General features: G+C 43.6%; 1 protein-coding gene across 1 annotated transcript in view; it reads right to left on the minus strand.

Moving 5' to 3' along the window:
- LOC131266890 (triple functional domain protein) overlaps window positions 1–18,924 on the minus strand; it is a 66,464-nt gene that overhangs the window by 14,900 nt on the left and 32,640 nt on the right. Inside the window, exons 6-7 of the mRNA XM_058269571.1 lie at window positions 12,080–12,338; window positions 4,157–4,232 (exon numbers count right to left, since the gene is read on the minus strand). Coding sequence (XP_058125554.1) covers window positions 4,157–4,232; window positions 12,080–12,338 — 335 coding nt within the window. The remainder of the gene's footprint in view (window positions 1–4,156; window positions 4,233–12,079; window positions 12,339–18,924) is intronic.

The following is an 18,924-nucleotide window of genomic DNA, read 5'->3' on the forward strand; positions in this document are numbered from 1 at the left end:
TTCCAAATATTGTTAGTTGAACGAATGGTTTGGTTTTGGAGCAATTAATTTTGACAGTTCTTTTTTGTTTATTCTTTATACTTTTGTTTTGTTATTTTGTATTTGACAAAATGTTTTCATTGATGTTTCGTTTCAAAAATATCGTTTTGATAATAGTTGAACAAACAGTAACGAGTTTTGTAGGTGGGAAAAAAATTTCCCTTGGTCGTGAAAGGGTTAAAGCATCAATAGACGAATACGACAACTCTTATTGCAGCAATTTTGGTGGGTTTTTGTATTTATCTATTTTAGTAAAAGGATTTTTTCAAAACAGCAGCTAGACAGTTAGTGCTTTGACTTTCGAAAAATTTGTCACCCTTCATATAACTAGCACATTTATAAATGTTTCCATTTCTCCACACTCTCTCTTACGTTGCTCTAAGCAAACGTGTAGAAAACGGCACATGCCAGCAAAGAGAGAGCATGCCCTTTCGCATAACGGTCACACATAGGGCGACGATGGACGTTAGGTTAGAGCAACCCTGATCGGGTCAGAAGGCTACATCCGGTCGGAAAATTATCCCGCCTCATTTACCACCCCTCCTCTTCCCCCCGGACACCAGAGCTTGTCGTCGTGTGTAATTGTGGGATAAAGAGAAAATTCCCGGCATCAGTTTCCTCTACCGAGAGACACGACGAGCTCGTGGTTCATCAGGCAAGAATTCCCCGTTTGCCTTGCCTGAGAAGGTAATCGGTCGCTACCATGGTCAGATGATGTAGTGGAAAATTGCTGATTTATTAGTGTGTACACACCAGCGCACCTACCACCACCGGTCGGTGATGAGGGGTTTTTTTTTCACGTGACGAGCCGACACAGATTAACGTCGGTCAATATGGAAAGCCACAGATTTTTATAAATTAAACCTTCAAGGAGGCTTTTACACAACGCGTTCAACTGGAGGAAGGACTGGGAACTGGTTCACTTACCATGGTCTCATATCGGTCGTTTCCGGTGAGGATAACAGGTTTAATATTTGCATCTCAAAAATGAATGAGAACAACAAAGGACTTTCATCCTCCCCTGTGCTGCGGAAGCCACAAAAGGCCAACGACCTTAGTGCTTGTGGGGGTTGTGGGGAGTTTTGCCAAATTCTAATTATCCTTTTTTATATTTCGTCTGGCAGCCTTTCGTTGGGTCTACCGGTCAGTTTTTACACCCGAGCACACAAACAGAATGAAGAAACTTTCGGTAGAAAATATTACCGGCGTTCAAAAGCGGTCCATCACCGCCCTTTCTCTCTCTCTCTCTGTTTTTCCTGCTGGTCCCCGTACGTGGAAATGTGAAATCTCATCTCACCCGACATTATATGCCTACGACCCGGGGAGGAAGAGCTTCTACTTCTCTGCACGAAAGGTTAAACGTCTACTGCTACTTAAGAGAACCTATCCCAACCATGAAATCTCTTCCTTTTAGGCATCCGTTAATTCTACCCCGGGCGCTGGTTTATTAAATTTTATCGAATAGGGCCTGGTTTCCCTTTTTTTCCCACCGTTTCCTCCCCACCGTTTGTTAGGATGCTACTCTTGACCTTTGGGCAGGCACTGGGCCGCCTTCGGGGTGAGATATGAAAAACACTGGAGCATCATAACGATCACCATCACCATCATCACCGTCATCAGGTTCACGTTTCCAGGCCGGCCATCGTAAGCCATCGGAAGAGCTGGTTCGTCGTCATTAGCACCATTCGAAAAGGGTGGCAACAATAAGAGGGTTTTTGGTGCCCATGAGGCTGTGGCCTCGTAATAAATAGGATTGCCCCGCGGGATGGACCGATGTTGTCGACACATATTGCTTCCGGAATTCATTTGGTTTTTTCCCCTTTTCCCTCTCTTTTGTAAACGAGAGAGGATAAAAAAAAACCCCGTTCGCAGGCTTCAGCAAAACGTTGATTTCCAGTCCAGTTCGGATGGTTTGTTGTCCTGGTTGTTGGCTCCACCAGGATGGAATTTGAAATCAGCAGGGAGTGTGAGTGTGTATTTGCAGCAGGAAGAAAAAAAACAAGCAGATTATGAGCCGCCTCTTTTCCCGAACCGGACGACTACCAAAGGCCGCACGGTGGGATGCTGGACAAGTGGACAAATCATGCTCATTCCTTGGATGGTTCCATAAAGTGTCCCCCAATGGTGTGACGATGCCGATGCCGACCACCAGCGAAAGATCGCTTGCTTTTGGTGGCACGAGTACGGACGACCACGCAAAAGGTGTCAATGGCGAGCTGGGCTTTCATCACATTTTTATGACACACTCAACGCTTAGCAAATGGGCCACAAAGGAGCTGCCCTTCGGCCGGCCGAGTCCGTGGGACCCTCCGGCTGTGGAGTGGCGGCAGGGGATTTGTGTACGGGGAAGGGGAATATATAGAATGTTTGCACCTCCCGGGCTAATGGTGCGCGCGCGCCTTGCTTCGGTATCCACCGGTGGAAGGTGGAAAAAGGAAAAACAAACCCCATCCGGTCGGGCTTGTCTTCTGAGAACACCTTGCCCAGGAACGGGCAACCCGAGGTGGATGGATTGCGGCGAGGGGAAAGTGAAGACGAAAACTACGGAGCCGCACTTAACCGTTCGTCATAAACAAGGACATCGGCAATTGTGGTTTGACTATTACGAGCGATGTTATTCCTTCCCAGAAGAAGGAGGACAGCTTTCTGACAAGCTTCTGAGCCTCTGCTGTACGTACGGGCGCGTACATGTTTACATCAATATTCCGGCAGCGTTTTGGGCGACTTTTTCCTGCTGTTCCGAAGGAATGTTTTGATGGCGAGCCAGAGCGGCCGGCGTTACTGCCATCGAGGGAGCTTTGGAGGTGGCGCCATGCACGCTCAACATAAACTATTCATAAGGAATGTTTGTCTATGTGTGTGTATGTGTGTTGTGTTATGGGCCTTCGTCACTCTTCAAAAGGGGGAAAAAAGGCAAGCCAGGCTGCCATTAATTTCTATCACGCTTGCCCGAGGCGCCTTGACAATGTCGTTGCTGTCGTACCGACGGGACCATCAAACGAGTGAAAGGAGAAACTGGGAAAACGCTACGGAACCGGAACGGTCGTCGGTTGCGGTTTTTGGAATCTATCATAATGGTGATCCGTCTCGCACCATATGAATTGGTGGATGCTCGAAATAAACCACTCACAATATGCTATTAACGTGTGCCGAAATGAGAGAAGTTCAAATTGGTTTATTATTGAACACCAAATCAACTCAAGTTTGAGAAATTTTGGCTTCAAAAGGTTAGTCTAATGGAAAAGTTAGAGAATAATAATATAATAAATCTCTACCGTAAACAAGCTAAGGAAAAATAGGTGGAGTAACTTCGTGTTTATAGAAAAAAAATTGAAAATTATGTTCTGCATTTCTTGGTATAACACGTTGACTACCAACCGTTTTTGGCACACTTTTTTAGTTCATTCTATTTTCATAAAAAAAATTTAACACGTTGAGTACCACGTCGCCCAAAAGTGGGTGACAGCAGCAGCTAGTTCTAAAAAGTTTGTGACCCATAAATAAATGAAAATCCAACATAAAAACGGTAGTAATATTAAAAATAATTTATTTGGGAAGCTAAGTTTTTGCTTGGCCTTGGAAAACTATCGGTTTGACAAATGTTATAAACAAATTCTAATTAAAAAGATTGAGCTAAAAACGCTTGGTACTCAACGCGTAAAACATTTATCAAACCGACGGTTTTCGAAGGCAAAGCAAAGACTTAGCTTCCCAAAGAATTAGTTTTTAATATTACTACAATTTTTATGTTGCATTTTTATTTCAAACTTTTTAGTACTAATGACAGCTGGCTATCAAAAATGATATCCATGGCAGTCAACGTGATATTTTGAACTTGATGCAAACAATTCACAAACTGCATGAGATATCTTTTGTTTGCCTAGAAAGAAAGCTTGTTTGCCTTTATAAGAAAGCACACAAACAAAGCAACTTTGGTCAACATTTTTGGCAAACAGGACGACAAAAACGGGAACAATCCTTCCGTTTATACTTTATCCTTACCCTAGGACCTTATGCCGAGACTCTGCGTTTGACTTGGAGGTACAGGGACGAATTAGTCAACCAAGTGCAAACCTTTGCTATTTAAGAACCCTTTTCTGTAACCCATCTCACTTACCCGCTGAAGCCTTTCCGTTTGTTGACGGGCGATGTGTGCTGGTTCGGTAGTATGCAATCATTTTCCTGCGGTACTTCTGCAAATAAACGCGAGAAAAAAGCAATGAGAGTGTGTTAGGATTAATAAAAAGGGGGGAGAAAAACGAACACGGTGGATGGTTAAATGATACGGAAGTTAGAAGGGTCTGTCGGAGGCAATAAAGGAGAAACATCCTCCCCAACAAGTATCTACTGTAGAGCAGGTTGAAACAATTCACTTTGCAACCTGCAAAACTCGCATCCTATATCTCGTTTGCCTACCATACATATTGCTTCTCCGGTGCCAACAGGTTCCGCGAAATAAGGATCTCATCGCTAGCACGAACGGTTGGATTCTGCCCAAAATATCAACCCTTAAATAGCACAATTTCCTTCACGTTACTCCCAAGCAGAGGGCGAGCCGTTCAACAAATATTCACTTTACGGCCGGAAGAATAAAACTGTTCCTTGGAACTTCACTGTACAATCTTTCCTGATCGAGCCTACGATTTACACTGATGTCTTTCTTCGCAGAGCGGGTTCCTTTACCATACCTTGCAGCTATGGCGTAGGTAAAAGATACCCGGAAAGGTATACCCTATGATCTTCAGCTAATTGCTTACGACCGATTGCTATCCACTACCCGTTTTGTGACCTCCTATAAATAAACCGTTTTGGTTAGACTAATCATAATGTGTCCTATGTCTATTTTTTGAACATAAGGTAAAGGACCCTACCTATATTCACTGCGACCGTTCGAATGTCTACTATGAGGGCTAGAGAAACATTACAATTAATATCGCACGGTAGCACGTGGCAAGTGCTGATAATACTTTGGATTGACAGTCTCTATTATTTTTTCTTGGTTACTAACATCTACTTATCACATTCTATACTACAAGAAGTCTTATGCCGGCTTGAGTGGAGAACTCGCCGTACTACATCTCATGTACCAAGGTACCGTCGTCATGGTTTACCTTTATTAAAATTCATACTTTGGCATGGATTGACACTGGTTTGCATCGAAAAGCTGCACGAGATCAGGTTGATTTAAGTGGCGTGAGGGTTACCCCCGAGCAAGCAGACCTTGAGCAGATGTAGGTGTTTCTTCGCTTACAGATCGAACATCCATGTGCACGGTTGGTTTCAATAATAACTCTTGTTTGTGTTTACCTTAGCAGTTAACTGCGTGTGACAAAAGATTACCTTTGTTCCTCCAACTGATGTGTATGGTTAATTGATTGAATAAGGAAACCTACGCGTAGTGCTGCTTGTTGCTCTATTAAATAATTTGCTAGATAATTATTTTTTTATCTTTGCGACGTTGTTGTTCAGGCAACATATTTTAATCTTTTTTATTGAGTGAACTCGATAAGCTCGGTAAGTTCGTTGAAAACCAGTTTCTTGTTCACAGTAGAACCTACTGCAATGTAGTGCTCTGTATCACATTCCGCTCGTGGTCGGCTGGCTTTAGTTTCTTTGAACCTGACCCTGGTTTACCAATTCAATGACAAATGCCTCGTTCTGATGAATTCATATTACATAGCATAACTATTACGAAAACATATATGACACGCGTCGTCTGTGTTTCGCACCGTGATAGCGTGGTGGTCAAGGCTCTGTCATGATGATGATTATTTCATCTGTACGTTCGCTTCCAACTTTCTCCGTAGGAGCTCTTATCGCAGGCCAACAATTGTGCCGCCGGTGGTGGGATTTTAAGCAAAATTTTTGTTCGTGTAGTAGTTCAACGTTGCTCCAACCAAAAACACAGTAGCGTTCTACAAGCTAGTGCGTGTGATATCCTGGATACTTCAAAATAAATCCCTATCTGCTGGTTCTAATCGCATACATCCGCCAACCACTTGATGGTTAATGCTATAAAGTGGAAAATTGTTTATCGTACGTACATTCTGACCATGAATCATCTTCTTCTATACATATAAAATTCTTGTGTTACGGTGTTAGTAGTTAAACTCCTCCTAAACAGCTGAACCATTTTAAATCAAACTTTGCACACATGTTTCTTAGGCTTGAGAATAGGGTTTTAACTATATCTCACGTCTGGAAACTACATACTTTTTTAATTAATTACGATTTTCTATCGTCATATATTTTTTTTGTTTGTTTACATTCAGTAATGACATAAGCATAAAAACAGTATGCCTTTTCATACAGCGTGGTGAGTTGATTTCGAACAAATCGTTTCTTGTCAATAACCAGAAAAATAAACTTTTTTATTGGTCGGTGATGATAACAAATTTTGTCTAGTTTTGGTATCTATGACATATGAGTGAATGTAAACGTCGATCGAAAAACATGCAAACGGCGAAGAGTTAAATTTAAACAACAAAACTTAGGCTAGATTTGATATCATATATTTTCATCGATCCAGTTTGCAATTCCTACGAAGCTGTAAGTTATCCGCCATAATTTTTGAACTCTTTTTATAGAACATGGCAGCTATAGAGTGAACAATCAAAATGTGTAGTAATAAATAAAATATTTTCAACAGCTGTATGTCGTTTAAATGTTTTACCAAGCCAGCTAGTACAGCTATATCATGCTAAGCTAATTACGTTTTGGATTTGCTTTTTGTCCTAGAACTCATCGAAATGATAGCTTCACTGACATTGACAATGTTATTGGCACTGGTCACTATTTCATAATGATTTATGCCATCATTTGAATGGCAAATGCACCAGCAACCAATAAAAAAATGTCTATATTTCACACACCCTCTATTCGCTTCCATTTCCAGCGGAGAAGTGCATCAGAAATGAGAAACAGGCGTTTGCTGGCAGCTCTATTTTTAAAAAAGTCATTAAATATTTATTGCCTCACCATCGAGGGCTTCCCTAGGACACGCAATGCGGCCGAGTGAACAAAATTAAAGCCTCCACATCGGGCCCACTTCAGCCAAAGCGAACTGTCACGACGACGCTCATCGGTTGCGGGTGCATTTCGCTAGGCCAGGCCCCACTCGGCCAATTCGCTGTCATTCGGAATTATTACAAGGCTAAAGCTGGCCGTTCACACAGGCCACAACTGAGGCGAGGGAGGAAGGGGACCGTTTGAAATCAAATGCAATTTATCATTTCTATTCCGGGCGGGAAAGTGGAGAAGAAGCTGGAGCAGATTGTTTAGTCTGCCCTTTCCCCCCCTTTTTTCCGGCGCCTTTGAAACCGCATAAACACAACACACCACCGATTGCGCCGGCGACGTCGTCGTCGTCATCGTCGTCGTCGTCGTCGACAATCTCTAGCGCCGGCTCTGTTGACTCGGGTTGCTCTGGGATTAGAGCATTGCAGCCCGCCGGGGGAATATCACGAGGGCACTGGAGCACTGTTTAATGGCCGGTAGTCACTATCCGGGGATAGCTCCCGGTCCACACCAGTCACACACACACATATAGCGTGTTGTTTTCTTCTCCTCTTTCGCATGACTCCAAAGCTGCATTTTATGACTGGACCACCTTGGTCAATTGCCTGGTATAATAGCAACTGACACCTATTGGAAACCGCACACACCGGTCGGCGGTTTGGCTCGCCGTGGTGCGGGCCATGTATGGAGAAGATTCAATTTAGAATGCCTATTTTTGGATTAAATCTGCCAAGTGGCCCGCTTGACGCCTAACGCGATGCGAATGAGCAGGAAGATCGAGGGTAAATGGATGAAGTATGTAGTCATGTCGGTTGGAGCGATTTTTATGTGCCTTTCGTAAGGAGTTAGTCGGGAAAAAGTGATGCAGAAAGCTTTTCGATTAATTAGCTTATTTAACAAAATGGAAAACATGATTGGTCATGAGGCAAAATAAACTAAAACATTAGAACATTTTAAAAGCACATTCTCAAAATGGTTTGTAAATCAGAAAAATTAACTAATTTCAGTAACTTTGAGATTGTTTTTCCTGTTCCGTCTCTTTGGACAACGTTGCTTACATTGAATTGTCAACTCGTCGGAGCTACTCAAAGCCTACTTTCAAAGGTGAAAACAAATAAAGGAGCGTTTTTTCAAGCTTCTTTTTTGATTGAAAACTTCTGTCAAACAAACCGAATAAACGATTACCACAGCAACGAGGAAACAGATTACAAATTTAAGTAAAAAGTGTCTAAACATTGAATTGACTTCAAACACACAAAAAAAGCATTTCCCGCATCATCTGGCGTTTTAAAATCCGTCCATGAGTCAACCATGTGCCGACGTGAGCTCATCTATAAAGTGCTTCTGGGCCACCGGGAGAACCATCGACTTCGAACTTGGTCCACACATGCTGAAACCATTCGGCTGAGGATAATTAGAATTAATCACAACTGACCTAGTTAATACGCCTCCGCTTGTGTTTTAAAGTATAAAGCATCGGTTACAGCGCAAATAAAAAAGAAAATAATGCCATAACACTGAACGACGGGAACGAACAGATCAATATCTGTTCTCCGTGACGTCCCTTTTGGTCGGTCGAACTGCTGAAGTGTATTCTAGAGCAAACCGAAGTATGAAATTGACTTTCGAGAAACGGTTGGAATTTATCGCCAACATGCGCTGGGGGCGCATCATGATGATGGCATCAAAGTGTTGTAGAGATGTTCACAGCCGTGATCGGTATCTTCTCCAACACGACAAACCCCTTTGTGTTCTACAAAGATGGTGACGATAGTGTCCACCTTAAGCAGTAAAAAAAAACAAGCAAAATGAGAAAGAAGAATTTATTTTTGGAAATAAAGATCATTCTACGTTTCATTTTTGCATGCGCCCCGCACGGGACGGGTTGTTATGGTCTTTGGTTTCGCGTTGTTTTCATGGCGTGACTCAAGTAGCAGAGAAGATGCGTACGTCCCACCGACTGCTGCTGACCACGTGCAGAAGTATGCAAGATGTCAAACTATCGATGATTTATTCTCCTCCGGTGGCAAGAGAAGCTAAAATAAAATAAAGCGACCAGTTGAGAACGAGTTACACAAATACTGTGCTAGCCGTTTTTTTTGGAGTGCAATGAAATATTTTCCTCGACAGAACTTCTATCCCGCAACCCCGTGCGGTGGGCCAAGGTTACTAGTCTCTGGTGATTTTCCTTTGAAAGCGACTGGATTTGACATCGAAAACATGTTGTTTTCCCTCCCAACAAATGGGTCGTGCTGAATGACGTCGTCTGTCTCGAAGAAGACCGCGTGTCGAGTATTGATATTGCACAATGTGATGCATTCATGGAGCCGAACCTTCGGGCAGGGCTTGCCCTCGCACTCCGTCGTGAACGAGCGGCATTGTAGTGTTTAATCTTTTGCGTGGTTTTTTGTTTTCCAGCATCGCAGGGTTGCATGGTGCAGTCTCAAACGTAAAAAAAACTAAAGTACTAACGACCTGAAGTGGCCTAGTGCGAGATAGAAAACGGAATTCAATAGAACGCGGTTTTTGCCGTTTAAATTGCGTGGATACTGGAGGCAAGATTAGCAACAGTGTCCTCCCAAAGGGGTGTCCTTCGTTTGCGTCGCACCGGTTTCATATCGCTTGCTTCGGGGGGGATGCGAATGTTGCCTTTTTTAGACACAATCTCCAGCCGGCTTGGGGGCGCTGTAATGGCACAGACTTGTAGATATAAAGTGGTAAATTAAATTGACAAAAAAAAAAGAAAACAAACAAACTCGCCTCGTGGCGCGGCACCTTTGACAAACGGCGAACGGCAAAACGCGGTGCTCGTCGAGCAAGCGAAACATAACCTCCAAACAATCAACCCCATGGCCCGGCCACTAACGACCTTTTGCCCGGGGGTCGCTCCGAACGAGTATTGTGGCGCCACTCAAAGAGAGATAGAGACCGCCTCGTGCCCAGCGGCCAATTGCAAATTGGCATGTAATCGCGTTAATAAAGACCCGGGGCCTAAGGAGCGACGACGCCAGATTCAATGCCCACGTTTAACTCGATTTGCGTCGGGTCTTGTCTTGCGGCGGCGAGGAGAGTCCGATCTTCGATCAATCAGCCAACCAAGAACTCCCACATTCTGGAGTTTTCCGACAAGTGACTTCAACTCGCAATGCGGTTCGTTTGCTTTCGACAATTAACGCAACGAACGCCAATTGGTTGGGGCATGGTTCGGCGTGTGATTGAATGCGAAATAAATTATAGTTGTGTAATTCAGATTCAGATTCAGGAATCTGAATGACTCTTTGCGTTTTAGAGATTCATGAATCTCAAAGATTTAGCAACCGATGAAAAGTGATGAGCCAAACATGGGTAGACAGACCCAATTTTTTTGGTCGCATGATCCACGCTAATGAAAGAATCTTGGATTGGAGATTCGTGAAAGATCCATGAAAGATTCATGAAGATTCATTAGGTTTCGAAAGATTAATCAATATTTGATGATTCGAATTCCAAAAGATTAATTGATGTATGTGAATGAATCTTAGGTAAAAAATTCATATGATTGAATCCTGCCAAAAGATTCATATGAATGAATCCCGCCAAAAGATTCATAAGACACATCACTAAAATAAATGGTTCAAGGGACTTCCATGACGTACCCTTCGGAAAATGGTTTATTTTAACAGCGGATGGAGGTGGATAAAAACTAACCACAATCCCGTAAAGCCTGGTAATCTTATGCGTGCCCGGTCGATTCGTTTCGATTGAAGGTAATTCAATTAAGGCAAAACCACCACCAGCCGTTTCGGGTAACCCCCTTTCGCCCGCCATCCATTTCCCCTCCACCCCCGTACTGGTGGGTGGATGGGAATAAATATTCACCAGCCGAGAAGGGGAAAGCAAAAGTAAAAAACCACCCCGAAGGAAAACTAAATGCCGCGGGTTGGATGGATTGAAGTGTAACAAATTTGCGGCCCAGAACTATAACATCCTACCCCGGCCCGGCAGGCATTCATTGCGGGCAGGTTTTTTTTTTCGTTGCGACTCTCGGAAAAGCCATTTATCCATCAACCCCACGCAAGGATTGCTCTTGTTTTCTTTTTTTTCTGACGCGAGGAGTAAATTGCGCCCGATCCGGCCACCAGGGAGCACGGATCCGGGAGCGGCCACGGTCATCAATCTCTCTTTGGCTGGGCCATGCAAGAGGTAATTTGCACCGCTCTGGTGGCGGGGGGGTTTGGCGCGGAGATCGATCCCAAAACGTTTTCCCTCATCGTATACGTGCGTGGGTGTGTGGGTGTGTGTGTGTGTGTGTGTTTGTGTGGGAGGACGCAATATGAGCAAAGTGTTGATTCAACGTCGACCACAAACGTCATCCTTCTTCGTTGCGCTTTCAGGCGCTTCGGGCGGAACTCCTCCCCATGGTGGAGTCAATTTCCGGTTGATCCGGGGGTTCTCCACAATCCATTGCACACACACGCACACACATGATGCTCCGGGGAGACCGGGCTGCGATCGCGATAGGAGGTGGATGAAAGCGAATGGATTGATTGCACGCTCTCCAGGCACGAGAATCGATGACGTCGAATGTCCGGGCAAATAGAAAGCCAAACAAAATGGGCAATGAAAGCGAACGAAAAAGGACGAAAATGAACAAACACGTATCATAATGGGAAGAAGGGGAGGGAAAGGGGGGAAAAGGAAACCCCGAGCGTAATGAAATTGTGGTTCCAACGTGGTAAAACATTAACCATTATGGGCACCGTTTGGTATCGGGATCAATTAATCGTAAGTGTGCTTCCGATAGAAATAGATTGTGGGCCTCTGTCTATGTGTGTGTGTGTGTGTGAATTTGTGGGAAATGGAGAGGCATACTAGTCAAACGGGGCTGAAGGTTGACGTTCCCGGAAGAGCGGAGCAATGGAGCGTGAAATGCTACCGGAAGTTCGTACTCCGGCGTAATCGGTTCAGGATGCGCCCATCGGGGGGAGAGGAACGGAACGAGGGGATGGGCTGCAACGGGGGGAGGTCAGAGGTAGACACTTACCTCCCAGGGTGTCCGTGTCGCGCTGTTTGTTGTTCAATTTGCTGTGGGAGGACGGTAGCGGTTTCAGGACGGCGACGGGTACCAACCCTTCCTGCGCGTCCGACGCGTTGACCGCCAGCCGGACGAGGCAGAAGTCGGGCGCACCGGAGCAGTTCATGTCCACCACCTCCACCTGCTGGCCCTTGCTGACGCTCAGCTCCGACGAGCCCGGGGCCGCCGTATGGTCCGCGATGACCCATGTCATCTCCGACAGACCGCCCTGCGAATGAAAAGAGGAAAAAACCGAACGCTTTTAGTACTACACTTATCGACAGCGGTTACACGAGGAAGCGCCAGTGGCAGATGGCTACGCCGAGGTCCTGCGAGGACCCTTTTTTCAGGCTCGTGACACGAACCGGGTGGCAAACGCTGCCATCGAAATAATCGATAACTGATGCCGTGGAGTTATCGATTTGCCTGGTTAAATTATGCGAGTGTTGCGAGCACCAGGTACGCGGTTACTGGCCCTCTTTCGGGTGAGCACACAAGCCTTCAGGTCGTTGGCATTTCCAGGGAAGGCCATTCTGAGCGGATCGCAGTTACAAGCATCAAATTAAATGAGCATCATACATAGAACCTGTTTGTTGGAACGGTTAGAGCGCAGAATATTGATTTACAATTCTTTTTATAAATAATTCCAATCTTACGCAAGCAAAGCATTAGGAATTGTATTTATTAGGCATAGAAAAACCCAAAAAATTGAAAATATCGGTGATAAAACAACAGGAATCGTGATTTACTTTTATCACGTTTATTTATGTATTAAGGTATCATTCTTAGACATGCTTCAAACACTCGCAGATTCGACGAACTAAATATAAATAAGCATCGAGATATTAGTTCACGAAACACGGGTTTGCGTTGAGGAGATCTTATTTTAGAAATTCTATCAATGAATATAATAACTAAATATAGATTGTAATAAACATGGTGTCGTAATAATACAGTAAGGCAGATCAGGACATTCGTCATTACATAGCCTGTGACATTGATGCCTTCCTTTTCTCAGAATTATGAGGGGCGTTTCTCCTACTTCCCGATACTGTTGATAAGGTTTCAGGTGAAAGTTATAATTCTATCAATAACTTAAAAGGACTCCCCCAACACTCGCTCGACTAGTCCCGCTCTCCCGCCCCCTCCAATGTTCTTCCATTGCCGGATGTCAGCCATTAAAGACACAATCTTTATCACACATTTACATATACATGCATACTAACATTCGTACATTTGCGTGTCATGTTCCGGCCGGCGCGGTGTTGCCGGCCTCCATGGAAAGGCGTTGTTTATTTTTGGAACTTTATTAATTCGATTAAACAACGATTGTTCTGGCCGGTGGCCGTTTAAAGAGCGTAATGATGCCAACCAATTGCCCCTCGGGGTCACCGGGTGGCGGCTTGTGTGTGTTTTTGTTCGGAGGTTCCCAGAAATCGATGGAGGATCGTAACGAGAGGAACAGGGCGCGTGAAGGATTAATCCGATGTGAAATATTAAGTGGAAGATCGTCCTTTACACCTCTATGCAATCAATCAATTTAATGATGAAATAGTAATAAACGCGTGGTAATTCACTTTGGTTACACGAACCAAGTGCGACATGAAAAGACCGATTTGGTTCAGGTAACAAATGAACAAATAGTTTACAGGATATTTGGTAAAGAAATGCAAAAAAACTTTCGTACCCAAAACAACAAAAAATAAATTAAATCATGCATACCCAAAAGCGAACAGCGCAAGGGAGGCATGTTTCAAGGAAAGCAGCTTACAACGTGGTGTGCAGTAAAGAATGCCGCATGAATTCACCAGCAATGCACGAAAAGAACTCGTGCACGGAACGGATGCCAGATTGCAAGACAAGACGGCGGACAGGTGGGCTGGCGCACATACGACTTCGTGTACAGGCACAAAAAGTTGCCCACGGCAGTTGCCCATGCTTGGATAACGGAGCGAAAGGATAAATCTTGCACGAGCATTACACCGGCGGAACGCTGGAAGCCGCCCATCGCACGGCGCGAGCAGGAAACGAACGAAATTGAGGTCCTTGGGTCGGCGTCGCCGTCGTTTCATCTCGAAAGAATCCGATGGAAAGCCGTAGGCAGCAGCAGGTATAGGAAGAAGCGAAAGAAAATCACCATTTCTCGTAAGAGAAGTTGCCCCCATTCGAGCATCTGCCTGCTTTTCACGAACAACACACACACACACACCGAAGTTCCGGAGCCCGGAGAGCTGCGTTGCGAGGAAGGCGGCGGCGTTCGGGTGGGATGGAATAACATGAGAGATTAGAGGGTTTTGGATGCATCGTACAGATTGCACAGCTTTTTTGCACACAAACATTACGTAAGCGAGCATTACAAGGCACGGGCGTACGTCGGGAGCCAAATGAAGGCCGAAAAGGCTCCGAACCCAGGGAAACCAGACCCTTCCGGGGACGCTTGGGACAGGCGGGACGACGCAGAACACACAATCTGCGCTCATCCAAAACGTCAGAATGCTGATAACGTGATTTCTGCTGCAATGCAGCATGTTGTGAGAGGCAAGTTTGTAGTCGAGTCGAGCTCATCTCCCAAAGTTAGGCGGAGACTTTGACACACACACACACACACATACAAATACGAGGTAAACACAGTACTCCCTTGACTGCCTTCTAAGAGGCTGTACTGCAATTACCGGTCGATTAGGGCGAGAAGTTGTACCGAACGGCAAATGAAATTCCCATCGCAGAATCTCCGAGCTAAACGAAGCAGCAAGGAAAATGCAATTTTGCACAAAAATCGAAATAAAAACCGCCTGCTTTTTAAACTTTTAAAGGTATGATAAAACATTTGTATAGTTAGCTACATGTTTCAACTAGTGTTGTGCCTTATGAATCTTTTGGCGCGAATCTTTCTCCTAAGATTCATTTAGATGGATTCACGAATCCTTTGGGATTCGAATTCTCAAACGTTTGTGAATCTTTCGATAACTTAATGAATCTTCACGAATCTTTCATAATTCTTGCACGAATCTCCATGATTCTTGCGTGAATATTGCGACCAAAGGGTGAATCTTTACCCATTTTTTGTAGAGTTGTGTAATTCAGATTCAGATTCATTCTTTGTGTTTTAGAGATTTTTGAATCTGAGGATGAGAGATTCATAAATCCCAATGATACATCAAGTGATGAAAAATGATGGCCCAAAAGTGGGTAGAGGAACCCCCTCTCCCTTTTTTTTTCGCATGATCCACGCCAATGAAAGAACCGTGGAGATTCGTGACAGATCCATTAAAAATTCTTGAAGATTCATCATGGTTTCGAAAGATTCATTCAGGTTTGAAGATTTGATTACCAAAAGATTCGTGAATAATTTTAAATCAATCTTAGATGACAGATTTATATGAATGAATCTCGCCAAAAGATTTACTAAGCACAACACTAAGTTTTTGGTCTTTTCTTTTCTGTTCTTTTAGCATAAATGAATCTTTGGGATTCATGAATCTCTCATTAAAAGATCCATTATTCTCTAAAATGATGCAAAGAATCATTTAGATTCATGAATCTGAATTTGAACTATACAACTCTAGTTTCAACCCAAATTATCTTACTCAACACTAAAATAAAAGTGAAAGCATTATTTAAGTATTGGAGATTTTGGAAAAAACATCTTCTCTGTTTCTTCGCTTCACAAGTCTGGCGGAACGCAAATTATAGAATTTTTGATTGTTTTGTTCTTGTTGATAAATATTGCTTCGAAGCAACGATTCTTTTACGAAAAACAAAAATTGGTGAATGAAATGATAATGAATTTTTTTTCAGCAAACGGTTGGTTTTTTTAAAGGGGCGGGAAAATTTTGATATTCTACTTCGTGCTGTCGGCATTTCATTTCTAATAACACTCAAACGATAGACATAGTGATGTGCGTATTGAGTAAGAAGGAATGATTGAGCTGAATCTTACTAATGAAAGATTGATTTAAATCTCAACGGATAGTTTTGTTACTCCTTTTTTATTTGAATCCTTAACAGGGATTTTAAACCCAAAAGAGTAAATGCGTGAGTAAAAGAGTTGCTAGTCGTCATAAAGATTAGAATCCCAAGTGAAGAATCAAACCCCAAGTAGAGATTCGAATCCCGAATAAGGAGTGGATGGCTGGACGCCGTAGAGTCGAATCTCAGACTGGCCCTTAATATACGAATTATATATGAATACACATACAATATGAGATTCGAATCCCAAATTGGGATTCGGCTCCCTGTGGCGACAAGTAACTCTTTTACTCACTTTTAGGATTCGAATCCTTATTTTGGATTTGAATCGCTACTTGGGATTCGAATCTCTATGGCGACTAGCAACTCTTTTGCTAACTCATTAACTCTTACGGGATTCGAATCCCTGTTAAGAAATCAAATCTTCTCGACCACTAATAAATCATTTTACACGTTTTAAATCACAAAAGAACTGTACGTTTCCAATCATCGTGATGATTGTTCACTCTGATTCAAATCTTTCGAAATAGTTGTTATTCTCATCACTAGTAACAATCATAATTGCCATAAGTGTTTTATAGATAAAATTAGAAGAAAACCAACAATTCCACAAAATAACACACGGGATAAGAAGAATTCAAACAATGACAGGACAATGAGGAGAGCTGTTGTCACAATAAAACAACCGAGCACACGCTTCCACACGTCCCACCAAAGCTAAGCGCAAACCAGCTTGTATAACTCTGCCTTACGCGATGATAACTTTCACGTGTTAATCCTGCTGCTGCAATTGATAACGGTTTGTCCGTAATCTACCAACCAGTCTGGATCGTCCCCATCGCCATCGTCAGTTTCAGTCATTTTATCCACCAGTTGTTTCGCTCGGCGCCGGTGGGATTTTACCCGCTTTGGGCCTACAAACTCCTCCCCACATTCCCTCCCCACACGATGTGAGAGAGTGGTGGGTCGCGATTACGTGCTATTGTTCGAATGGGATTCAATTTGCATTTGCATCCAACTTTCGCGAGGATTTTGCGGAAGTGTGAGATGATCCCGCGGCAAGTGCAAGTGCAAAGTTTAATCAATTGTCAACACGCTTTCCATCTACACATAATGCAATTATTAGATGCACGGTGGGGCGATAAGTAGAGAATGGGCATATGTCATTGCCTAGTAGGGTAGGATATAATTTGATTGTAATAATTATCAGCCACACATACACCCACACCCACATACAGACGGGCGCAACGGAAACACAAATGCGCGCTAATTGGGGCTTCTCTGAGGGGCAAAGGCAAAACGACCGTCAACATCATACACAGGGACGTCGCTAAAGGTTATGTGGTTTCACTTATCGCATAAAAAGGTGCCAAATAAACAAGGTGAAAACGTATTCCACACACTCTTGCTAAAATGTCGATGAGTGGGTTTAATTTCAAAACAATACAAAATGAATACATCAATATTCTTTCAACGTACAGTTTTCGACGGGTCCACAGCACAGAAAGGCGTGAATTTTTCCCTTCTTTCAGAGTTTATTATGGGCGCGAAACTGTATACCTACATATTTACCAAACATAAGCGAGCGATATTTATCAGCAAAAGCCAATAGGAGAAAAAATAAGGTTCGATAGGTTAGAGCGTGGTGACGACGAAAACGGCAAAGAAACCCACAATAATGACGCAAACGTATCCGAAAAAAGGGCAAAACAATATGATGGAACGTTTTGGTGACATTATTGATAGATGGGCGCTACTCGTTACGTTGTATTGTTCCACAACACACACACACACCTTCGGTAAATATTACGACCAAGATCAATTCAAAGACTGGTCGGGTCAAAGCTGTTTTCTGCTCCTCCATTGTTATGACAGTTGGTTTAAAAAGTGTTTACAAACATTCTTGCATATTCGTGGGAGATCTTCGCAAAAATCTTCGCGAAATAAGTAATTGGAAATTCTGGATCACAGTGTCCATGATTTTGCGGATATAAAAGGCTCTTTTGTGTGACGTCATGGGATATGAATCCTGATGATTGGTAAAATTAAGTGTGATGGTCGTCCTCGCGCGCAGTCTTTCTCCAGAACATATTCCTAAAGTCTCAATGCTTTGCTCTGTTGATCAAACATACTAAATTTGCAATTTTACCCACTTTCCTGGCTGCTCGTAAGAAGTAAACAAAATTCCAACCAACTGTCAAAAATATTCTCACGATTTTTGGCTCGCGACATGGTTTGCTGCAACCTCCTTTCCATTGATCTTGATTACGACCCACCCAAAAAAAAATCATCTCGTTTCATAATTGATACTAGATGATGGTAAATGTTTAGGTGATTTTTTTCAAAAGCTTCGCATTGGTAAACCTGAAAATTTCGATATAAAGCAAACATGTGGTTTCAATGGTGAACATCTTACTTTGCGAAAGAACTGAAACGATCCCGGCGAGTCGATCGTGTGCTGGCGGGAAAGGGCCGCATGCGACGGGACGCTGCTCTGCCGGAACCAGGGCAGCGAAATTTTCCGACCACTTTTCTTCGTCGAGCCGGTCGACGACAGCCCCTTCGGTTGGCTTTGGCCATCGCCCTCGATTGCGCCGCCGCCGCCGCCCTTGTCGACGTTGTTGGACGCGGCCTTCGACATTTTCAGCGCACCGTAATGCTAATTGTTGGTTGATAATTTCTACTTGCGTCGGTGGTCCGTCGACTGATCGTATCGAGGAGGAACCGGATAACTTCCATCCACCCGAAGCATAGCTAGCGGAGAAGGGCGAAGCCCTGTTCCACACCCATGCTGCTGCACATCACTTTCATATCACATTGGGGGGTCATTGGGTAATTCTACTGGT

This window comes from Anopheles coustani, chromosome 2 (assembly GCF_943734705.1).
Source record: "Anopheles coustani chromosome 2, idAnoCousDA_361_x.2, whole genome shotgun sequence".
Classification (NCBI taxonomy): Eukaryota; Metazoa; Arthropoda; class Insecta; order Diptera; family Culicidae; genus Anopheles; species Anopheles coustani.